Source organism: Lonchura striata, chromosome 1, assembly GCF_050655825.1.
Source record: "Lonchura striata isolate lonStrDom1 chromosome 1, ASM5065582v1, whole genome shotgun sequence".
Taxonomy (NCBI): Eukaryota; Metazoa; Chordata; class Aves; order Passeriformes; family Estrildidae; genus Lonchura; species Lonchura striata.
This window is the reverse complement of record NC_140703.1, coordinates 80,522,527-80,533,451: the sequence shown is the minus strand read 5'-3', so window position 1 is coordinate 80,533,451 and position 10,925 is coordinate 80,522,527. Positions and strand designations below refer to the sequence as shown.

Sequence of the window (10,925 nt, the reverse complement as noted above, 5' to 3'; positions counted from 1 at the left end):
TTAGAATAATGCTCATAACAATAATAATCATATGTGTTTGTTTTCTTTCCTGCTTATGAGAGAAAGAAGTATAAAACATATTCAAGAACACTTCATAGGGTAGCTGGTTGATTTAGGTAGTAAAATAACGTAAGCCAAAAGATAAAAAATATTAGTTAGATGTGACACTCAGACAATATCCTTTCTTACGAGAAACACCTTTTGAATTTGACAGATGGCTTAATGTGAGATCTCAATATACCTTCAACAGCAAAATAAAAGAAATAAAGGTGATAATAAAAGTGGATGGCCTAGAGGTATGTTATTTGCATGGGATTCAGAAAATTAGTTTTCAGTTTGTGGCAGGAATTTACAGTAGCCAAATAAGGTTAGACTTATTAATCTCTACTGGTAACCAGTGAATTCACACAAAGGAATTAAGAGCAAGAGGAAATTTAGCTATTAGAAAAAACTCCTCCCCTCCCCATATGTTCCTTTTCATTTTCTCAGTGGAAAATCAAGAGGATTTTAAGTGGGAAAGGCTAGTCCTGAACTGATAAAAATCAAACTGAAATTGGCAAGGTTATTGCTTATCTCTCAGCTTTAAGGTGGAAGCAATGATGTGTGAAAGTAGTGCACATGAATGGTGCCAGAAGCTTCACTACTCAAGAAGCTGAAATCCCTTTTCCAAAACTACTGAGTGTACAACAGCATTGGGCAATCACTGAGATGAATATATGAATATATCACTATGTTTGGACCATATAAAATCATAATAATTTTTTTTTATACCATACAAAAGAAGACTGCAGCCTCTAAGAAAATATTTTAGAAAGTTTTTCTCAAAGTTTTCAGCTTTGTTTTCATTTTTTTTTTTTTTATTTCTAAAATGGATAAATACTTAAAATAAATCCCAAGATCTATGAACCAGCTCTACCACACTATGTAAAGGATGTGATACAGATTATGGTGCACCGTTTCAGAATGAGACTTAGTGAAGCTAAACACAAAATAATGGTTCCTGAGGGAATTATAAAATCAACAACATGAGCACAAGTCAGTTGCAAAAAATTTTTTTGCTATTATTGCAGTCAAGATATATTAATCTTTTGCCATATATTTAAAGGAACACAACTGCATGAAAGCAAATGTTTAAAAATTCATGTTATAGAACTTTCTGGGACAACATAATTGGAATTATTGCCTGCTATAATTATTGCCTTGGGTCTTAATTTTTTTCTTCTTTTTCTATTTTTCCCTTCTCTCTCATTCCACTAAAGAGGAGATAAAATTCCTCTTCATGTATCAGTGCACCATTTCTTGAGTGTTTCTGCCCAGTGTTTCAGACAACATAATATGCTAAAAAAATACACAAATAAAGTATTTTATAATACATTTTCAGAATATGGAGTTCCAGGATCAGTTCTCGTGATATCCAGCAATATAGTTAAACCTCAGTCTTTTTATTTTGCATCTAATGGGGTTAGTCATCTAGTATTAGACTTTGCATTTAGTTCTGCTGTTAGTGAGCACCATAGTAGCCTTGCAGGAACAGAAGATTTCCCCTTTTGAATTAATTTGGTCCTTCATGAATGTTCATTTGATAAAGCTATACAACTGTATTTCTTGACAGCTCCCTGTAGTATTGTATCAAGGGATAATTTAGGCAAGAGAGTACAGGAGAATACAAGACAAAATTTGTGCAGCACACCAGAGTGTTGGCATTTGAGGTGAGGGACATGGCACCACCAGGACTTGATCCTGAAGATAGCAAATTTTCTCAGAGGCAGCCGATATATCTGATATCTTGCAAAATGGACTTCAAACTAAATATGATTGGAAAAGGAACACTTAAAAGCTAATGTGAATGTCTGTACATACCAGCTAGGGCTACAGTTCTGCCTGGCTCCAGCCTTCCCCATCCAAGTATTGATCCTTTCATACAACTACTGCTACTGACGTCAACACACACACATTAGGAGCACTTGACACTTTTTAGAACCGGGTCCTCAAGCAGATGCTGATAAAATCTGTAAGTGCTGAAAATGCATGCGGGTTGCTAAGGGTTCTTTAAAGCCAGGTATCTTTCATAAAAATAACCAGTGCCTGGCCAGTGTTTGGTCATGTTCCACAGGCCACTCCATCTGTAGAACAATTTCTTGATACATCTGACTCACTTGGGAAAGAAATAAATACAAGAGTAAAAAACACGAGTAGAAAAATTCTTCTGTCAATATGCGGTCAAGAAATCTCTTATGTCTTTGGATTCTGCCTGAAGGTTTCTACACAAAGTTCAAAGAGACAGACTTGCTGAAAGCGGGTCTGTATATATTCACCTCAAGGAGTGGGACTGGAGTGTATGGTTGATATTTTAACTTCCAGTTTGCAGACTGGAGGCATTTCTTCTTCTTTTTGACTGTTTAAAAAAAAAATTCACTTTTTTTTTTCTTTAATGTGTTAAAATAATAGTGAGAAAATAGCCAGTAAGGCTTTTCTGTCTTAGAAAATCAAAGTAAGAATTGCAAGAGATGTTTATAATTAGGCAGGCCTTGATTTGTCATGCACTGAGACATTTATCTTTCACTTGTGGTTACAAGAACAACATACTATGGGTAAGCCAACCCATATACGTTCTTGTGGGGCATCAACTCTTTGCAGTCGCTGCCTACACATACACATTGCTACTCTGATGTACCCTGGGGTAAATGCAAGCAAGTTCACCCTTCAGTGAAGTTATTTTTCCTTTATTATCCTATTGGAGAATGTCTCACAGCCCAACAATTCCACAATTGATTTGCTGGCAGCTGAGCCCTGAGGCTTGGAATGTAAATAAGACTCAGAATGAAAGTGATGTGCACTGCAGCAGCCAACACTGAGTGCAGGTACTTCATCAATTGACCTGATTTCTGGAAAATCTACTTGCAACCTTGAAACTTGCTTGCAATTACAATTTTTGCAATAAAATATTAGTCTCCATGGTAATGAGAAGTGCTTTACTAACTCATTTAGGGAAAAAAAAAAACAAAGGAGATGACAGTATCTCTGAGAAAATTAAATTTTCAACATTATTTCACAGTTGGACAGCTTCATGAAGACTTGTCAACAAATTAGTAGCATTCTTCACATTTTATATATGAAAAATCAGAGTAATTAATAGGCCTCAGGCCTTCCTTGCAAAAAGGAGATTTAATGAGCTCTGTAGCAGTATCAGAACAGAAGAGCACATCAATAGTTGGCATCTGTCCATGCAAAGGAACACCACCAATAGAAAGATGGCCCTGCCTTATTCCTTACCAGATTTACTAAATGTAATTAGATAAATGCTGCTCTACCCATTTAAATGTTGCAAAATTCTGGGGCACAAATTATCACTTTGGGACAGGAATTCTGTCTTTGCTATGCGTTTTTGTAGTATCTATCACTATGGGAGTCTCACCCACAGGCCTTAGTAACTGAGGGGGGAAATGAATAATTCCACTTCAGTAGGAACTAGAAGAACAAGAAGAAATGTTACAGGCTCTGTAGAAAGCCAGGTGCTCAACAGACCACGTGTTGTTCAGGCCAACTAATGAAAAAAAGGTCTCTTTTACAAGCTACATATACAGGCTTACAATGGTTGTGAAATCTTTGTGAATAACCTCCTCACAGGAGACAGTCAAAATAACAGGCAAATTATTCAAGACTGGGAGGTACAAAACTGAAGTCAGGGTGGGGAGAGAGAAAAGAATGATCCTTTTTCTCCTGTCTTAGAGGGTCAGAGAGAGAGGTGCAGAATTCAGTGCATGGCAGCCTACTCAGGGGTGTCCTATCAAATCCACTTTCCATCAACAAGAAGTCTTCTAGAAGATAATTGAGTAGTTGAAAAAACCAGTCCCATTTCTCCTGAGATGGAGCTCTCTTGGATGGATGGAAGAAGAGTACAGATTGTGTCCTATGAAACTGTTGGGGTTTTAATATCCTTCTAGCTCAGCTTGTTTTATGAAACCTCAGAATTCCTCACTAGAAGGAAAACATTATGTTATAAACTGCTCTGTTGGGTTCTGTTTCTTATTCTTGCCATTGAGTTACTGTCAATCATGGATAAGCAACTTTATCTCATTATTGTTCAGGTTTTCCACCTCTAAAGCAAGATGCTTTCCTTTGCCAAGCACTCTAGATGAAAACAACAATATTGTAGAGATATAGATAAAGTATTTATTCTTAAATTTGTTATATAGCCATAATTACCACTGAGCAAAAAGGAAAAGAAAGAAAAATGTTATTTACAAATCACAGCTGGAAATTATCTAAAAGCAGCCACTCTAACTACACTCTACAGTAACTCACAGGTCTTAAATATCTCAGTGCTTTCTTGGGTAGACACTAAAAATGCAAGTATTACTGTACGATCTCATGCTTATAGCCACAATTATTTGAAACAAAATTATTTTAGTAAGAACAACAATTTGATTTCACAAATAAAAGCAACAAGAAAAGTTTAAAATAATTTCTGTGGTTTATGTCAGTTAGTCTCATATCTTGGCCTGCTGTCTGATGGTGTCTAATGGTTGCGTATTGGATCACACTGCTCTTCACCCCAAACACAGATGCAGTTTTTAAAATCTTTCAATAAAGATTTTGACTTAGGAGTTAAAAATGGGTTCATGTAAATCATGCACTATTAATGTCACCTTTTTCATTGTGTTACAGTATTTCATTGTATGTATTTCCCTAGAGTTCTCACTTCTAGAGATCAAAAATCCCTTTTTCCCTCCTACTTTTTAAATATAGGCCTCAGTTATGGAATTCTTCACATGCAGATGAACTTTCAGGATTTCATGGAACCCATTGTTAGGTAAGCTGGAAATGAAATAAAAGACAAGGTTAAACTCATGGTTGAAAAGTTAAAAATAGCAGGAAAAGGTATAGGCCCCAATTCATTCTTTCTTCTACATCACTTCATCATAATTTCATACTACTCAGAACAAAATTACATCATCTGACTGATTTACCACATTCAGCACTATATTTTATTCAGGCAAATTGCTATGTGAGTGTAAAATGAAGGTCCAGTGTGCTAACATTAGGTAATACAAGGAAAGTCAAACAATTTTTCTTGTCCTCTGACGACGGTTTCAAATGCTTTTCAAGAGATGTTTCTTTAGATGCTGAAAGGTTTTTGCAGTAGATTATAATTTTCCTAATCTTTTAATAGATGGCACAATGGAATTTTATAAAGTGTACATTAAAGTTCTAATAACTTTAAAATAGATAGAACAGTCTTTAAAAGTGCCTATTTTTATTTATATTTGTGTGTATATGTGTGTAGTTTAAACACGATTAAACTGGAGGACAAATGTAATGAATTACAAATTGATTCTGACAGTAGAGATGCTTGTACAGCCTCTTGATTAGGACAATAAAATTTTAAAATATAAAACTTGAAAACATTCTTAAATAATAATGTTAGCACATGCAATCATTCAGATTGTGTCTCCAATCTTTTCCTCATACAGCTTGAAATAATTTTAGGAAGGAAATTTGAGAACCTTTGAAAATTATTTAAGAGTTCCACATTCCATTTATATTTTCTTTTTTATCTTCTGCTTCTTTGTGTCAAGAGCAGATAGTTATTTTAATTTCAATGTCTGGCAAAGAGAGGTGTATTTTCTCTAACAAAAAGCTAGGCAGATGTACAGAGTGAAGTAGTTCAGTATTAATGGTGAATTTGTAATAAGCTGGCATAACTACATTGGTGCTTTCCTTGAAAGGTTTAGGTGGATTATTGATAGACAGTTCTTTATTTTTTCCCATAAAAGCTGAAGTATAGCTTGCACTAAGTCCAAAGCATTACAATGACAAGCAGTGATGAGTATTCTTATGGTTCAGAGAACAACAGAATAGTGGAATCTTTGTTATCCACACGTCTTTGACCTACTACATTTTCATATTTTATTGAAAAGAACACATCCCATATACCATAATTCTCACATTCAGAATTAACTGTTCTAAAAATATATTTCTTTATCTACTTATTTAGGGAAAGCAGAATGTGTGATTAAGTATATACTTTTAACACCATTTAAGACTGTGAGCCAAATATCCTTCAACTCTACCCTAAACATATTAGTAGCAGCAAAACATAGTAGCAACAAGTCTTCAATGGACCTGCTCATTCTCAACCAGTGAGCAGGGATATGTCTACAGCAGCAAGACTAAAGGATTCAGTACTTCACTGGAAGCCTCAATTTGAAGGAAAATTAGAGTTGTAGGGTCTTTCTGTCCTTTTCTAATCCTCTTCTAATAACTTCTGTTCCATTTAATCCAGAGTTATCAAAGTACAGGAGCCTCAAGCATGTTCAGTTCCTGTGTGTTTCATAAAAAAGCCCATGATGGCTGTGTAAATGGCAGCAACCTGATAGACACTTTCACAGAGAAATCCACACCAATTCTGCATGGTGACTGCCTGGCCAAGCTGTTCACCAGCAAACACACTCATAGCTCTGGTCAGTCACAGAATAAAGTGAACCTGGAACAGGTGGCAAGCCAAAAAGCAGAGTGAGGAATACCAAGGGATCTTAATGAGGATGACGTATATGGGTCACAAGGGGAGCCACAGTTAGTAAAGCAAGGAGGTATAGGAAGATAAGACACAGAAAAAACAGGAAACAAGACTCCATTCATCGCGTTCCTCTTGCAACAATCTCATTTAACTTGTTTCCTTTCTTTTTTTTTTTTAAGAGTTACAGTTGATCAACATTGTAACTGCACCAGGCATACGAGTTTGCTTGTCTCTACCTATGTATGTGTACTTATAGACACACACACGTGTACAATACATGACATACAAAACAAGCTGCCTAAAACCTGCTACCTAAATGCCTCATTCAGTGTAATTAACTGGGGTACCAGCTGTCGAGAGGAAGAGATCATTGAAATACTATTAACAACAGTAGAGAAAATATGCCTATTCTTTACAGAAATATTTGCATATAAAATGCCTGTGCACACCCCAACCGTGGAACAGGTAGGGACCAGCTGGTTACCTCCAGGCACAAGCAGTGGCTCTCAATGGTCACAGCCACATTTATGATGGCAAAATCCAGGCAATGGAAAAGACACAGCTGTTCCAAAAAGAGCTGCAGTAGCAACTGACAGCCTTTTTAAGCTTCTGAACTGTTTTGGTTGAATCCTGCATTACCACAGTCCTTGGCATTTTATTCCCTTGTCTGCAAAGTCACTGTGACACTGTCAAGTGTTGATCCCTTGAAATATGACGGGTTTTGCACACTCCTTTCTTACAAAGCAAGGCTGGCCTTTGTGCAGATCTGCAATGGTAGGCTGCTAAAAATAAGGACACAATAGCCAGATCAACTTAGCATGCAGAGAAAACTACAGCACAAGGAGATACTGACTTCATACACACAACCCTCCCAGAACCTGCAGGGGAAAAAAAAAAAAAAAAAAAAAAAAAAAAGTGTTGTATTTAGGAACTGCTTCAAATTGAAATGCTATAATAACCCTCCAAAGAAGCAGACTGAAGATAAATTATGCAACTGTAGCTGATTTAAATCAGATTTTGAGGGAACTAGGGAACTCTCCAGAACAGGTATTTGCTCTGCAGTTCTTCATGTTAATTAAAGCTGAACAGAAGGTCATCATAAAAGCTGCCATATTATAGAAAGAAAAATAATAAAACCCTAAGAAAAAAAAAAAAAAGGGTTATTTCTAAATGGAAAATAATGGGAAGCAGAGCCTTCTGCCTGTGTTAACTAGTTCATATGGAAATGTTAATCACTATTATTGTATTGACATAAGTGGTGACGAGATGATTTATACCATCTGGGCATCTGGCTGTGTGGAAATATATATATTTGACCAGAACTGACGATACCAGCAGACACACTGAACAAATGAAAATCCACTTACAAAGCACAGATCAAGGATGTGCAGATGTCCAAGAAATGTAAGCAAAGGAGCTACTAAGAAGAATATGTCATTCAAATGGGCCATTAGTAGAAATAAATACATCAGCAAATGTGATAAAGTCAAACTAGCTATGAAACCAAACACAGAAAAGTGAAAGTGAGTCAAATAGTACAAGTCCAGCAATTGTCACAGTGAGTCTGGTGAAGCAAATCTTAACCTTGATTCACAGAACCTTACATATATTTACAGATGCTTAAATTAAAATAAATTGTTACATATGGGCAAACTTAAGCATGAACTGAAATTTCATTTGCTTCATTAGAAGATATGGAAGATAAGATTGAATACATTATTTTCTAACTAAGGAATTTCTTTCTAAATTGGGCCCCTCTCTTCTGAGTCAGGGCCCTTCCATTAGCAAACACTAATTAAAAATTCTATACATATTGTCATCTCAGGAAGATTGTTAATTTGAGAATTCTTGTTGAGAAGAATTTGACTTGATAATATGTATGGTGTAGTAGTTTGGGGGGTGGAAGCTGAAATAATAAGGAAATGTCAGGAAACATCAACCAGCACTTCCTAATCATGAAATAATATGGTAAATCAGCTACTTTTAGGAAGTGATATAAATCTCAATGCTTTGGATTGTAGAAGCAGAAACGTAGAAAACATGCTTTTGTTGGTTATTGCACGGTTTACCATGTAAAGGTAAAAGGCAAAATGACCCAAAAGTCATAAAGACATCTTTCACTTTTAACATTTCACAATGGCAAATTATGAAACACAAATCTTCCTCACTGCGGCTATTTAGATCACTAAGTCAGGATCAAAGCCAGAACAGACAAGATCATTTTAAAGTACAAGGCCCAATTTAGTGGTTTGCACATCTTTGCGTATCTATTTTAGTTCTTGTACCACAGGGACCAGAAGTCTGCAATCAGTTCACAGAGCTTTGCATGCTTGATGACAGCAGGTCGCCGGCTTTCCACAGCTTCACCACCGAGAAGCACCTCAAACACTTTGTGGTAGCTCTTTAACAGGCACAAGTTACAGACTTCCATCTTAAAAGCAGGAGCTTCACATATACAGCTGAATAATATACGAGCCTGGCAATTGTGCTGGCTCAGCTGCTGCCTCACACGCAGCTGAGCTGTCCGTGTTGCAGAGCAGATGTTCCAAAGCAGGTGTCAGCAGACAGTTATGGGTGGCAACCACCAAAGCCCTCCCAAAGCACTGTTTCCACTCGAGAGTTAAAGCTTCAAAGGAGACATGAAATAACCTTGTTAATTTGACGCTTGATAATGCAAACATCTTAAAAATCCCACTCCAAATTGTATGTCACTCCCTGGCACGAAGCCAGAAGTTCTCATCCAATTTCAGCGTATTAAGGTTTTAATGGGGGCTTTTTAGAGAAGCTTCTGCCGAACATTTGGTGCTACCAGCTCAATGCCTAATCACACCTTCTTAGAAGGAAATCGCGGTGATGCTAAAACGAGGAATTAACTGCACCTGATACAGCCTTTTTCTCCTTACAGTACCTGTCCTGCGGATAGCATCCGCAACAGCCCCAGTAGGACGAGAACCTCTTCGAGAAAGGCTGAACGCTCTGCCAGCTCACCCCGCTACCCGTCCCAGGCGGCGAGACCCCGACACCCATCTCCGCCACCGCCCCACCGTTCTGTATCCTCTTCCCGGGGGATTCTCGCTCCGCGCACGCCCGCCGCCGCAGGCACCTCGCCCGTGCGAGCGGAGCGGGGGACGCGGCGCCCGCGGTTCTCCCGCCCCTGCGCCGGGCGGCCCCGCTCTCCCGGGCTCAGCCGAGCCGCCCCCACCCCGCGGCCGCCCAGATGCGCGGGACTACGACCACCGCCGGGGCAGGGCAGGCGGGCAGCGGGAACGCGGCGCAGGCGATGGCGGGCAGCGCCGGGAGCCCGCCCAGCCCCGCCTGTGCCCGGGTGCGCACTTTGGGATGAAGGGGAGCGACCCGCACCGGCCCCGCGCCCGCCGCGAGTGAGCTCCCGGCTCCGCCCGCCGGGCCCGCCTGCGCGCGTCATCGCGCGCGCAGCCAATGGGCGGGCGGGGCTGGCCCGGGGGCGGGGCCAGGGAGGGGCGGGGCGGGGCGGCAGCCAATGGGCTGCGGGGATGTTCCCGGAGGCGCAGCCGCCGCGGCCCCTCCCCCGCCGGCCGCTCCGGCTCGGGGCTCGCCGGGCGGGAGAGTTTCGCTCCCGGGTGGGAGATGCCGCGCGGGCTCCGTGTCCTCGCAGGTAACGCCGCGCGGGGGAACGGGGTCTCGCCAGTGCCCCGTCCGCTGGTGGGACCGGCCCGGGGGGTGGGGGCCGGACGGGACGGGCCACCTCCTACGGCGGAGCCGTCGCCGCCTGGACAAAAGGGGAGCGGCGAGCGGGGCAGGGCCACCGCCAAACTCCCGGCGGGGTTCGCCTGCCCCCCAGCCTCGACCCTTACCTCGAACCCGCCGCTGCCTTCCCGGGCGGGCTCCTTCCCCGGGGCCGCCCGCCGGGTGCCCGGGACGCCCCCAAGTTTGCGGGGCTCCGCGCACGGCCGGCGCCACCCCGGGAGCGAGCCACCCCCGCGGCGCCGGCGCCCTTCGGCGGGCGGCAGCGCGCCCGCCCCGCCGCGGTGCCCGCGGTGTGCCGCGGCCGCTCTCCGGGTCGGCTCGGGCTCGCCTTTCCTGGCGAGGGCGGCGGGGAGGCGCCCTCCCCGTCCCCGGCCGCGCGGCAGTGCCGTGTGCCGCTCCGGGAGGTGGCGGTCCCCCGTGGGTGCCCGCACCGCCCGTGCGGCCATCGCGCTGGCCGCGGAGGGCAGCCCCCCATGGACCGGCCTCCTGCACCGCAGCGAAGAGGGCTGGCAGTAGCTTTGCCCCGGATAAATAGAGCAAGCGTAATGGCAGAAACTTTCAGGGCGAAATAATTTTTGAGTAGATTAAATATTTTAATTGCGTGGTTCGTGTTGATGCTGTAGCCGTGCTGTTGGAAGTAACGCCATGCACTTCCCTCAGTTAACAGCCACGCTTTCTC

At 41.9% G+C, this 10,925-nt stretch overlaps 1 protein-coding gene across 6 annotated transcripts in view; it reads left to right on the top strand.

Moving 5' to 3' along the window:
• Positions 1 to 10,018: 10,018 nt before the first annotated feature.
• Positions 10,019 to 10,925, top strand: part of TMTC4 (transmembrane O-mannosyltransferase targeting cadherins 4) — a 55,555-nt gene continuing 54,648 nt past the window's right edge. For all 6 annotated transcript variants that reach the window (XR_002465435.3, XR_002465434.3, XM_085556915.1 and 3 more), the window contains exon 1: positions 10,019 to 10,154. Coding sequence is in view for 4 of the 6 variants with exons in the window: in XM_085556915.1 (XP_085413041.1) it covers positions 10,020 to 10,154 (135 nt within the window). In the remaining 2 variants the exon portion in view is untranslated. The remainder of the gene's footprint in view (positions 10,155 to 10,925) is intronic.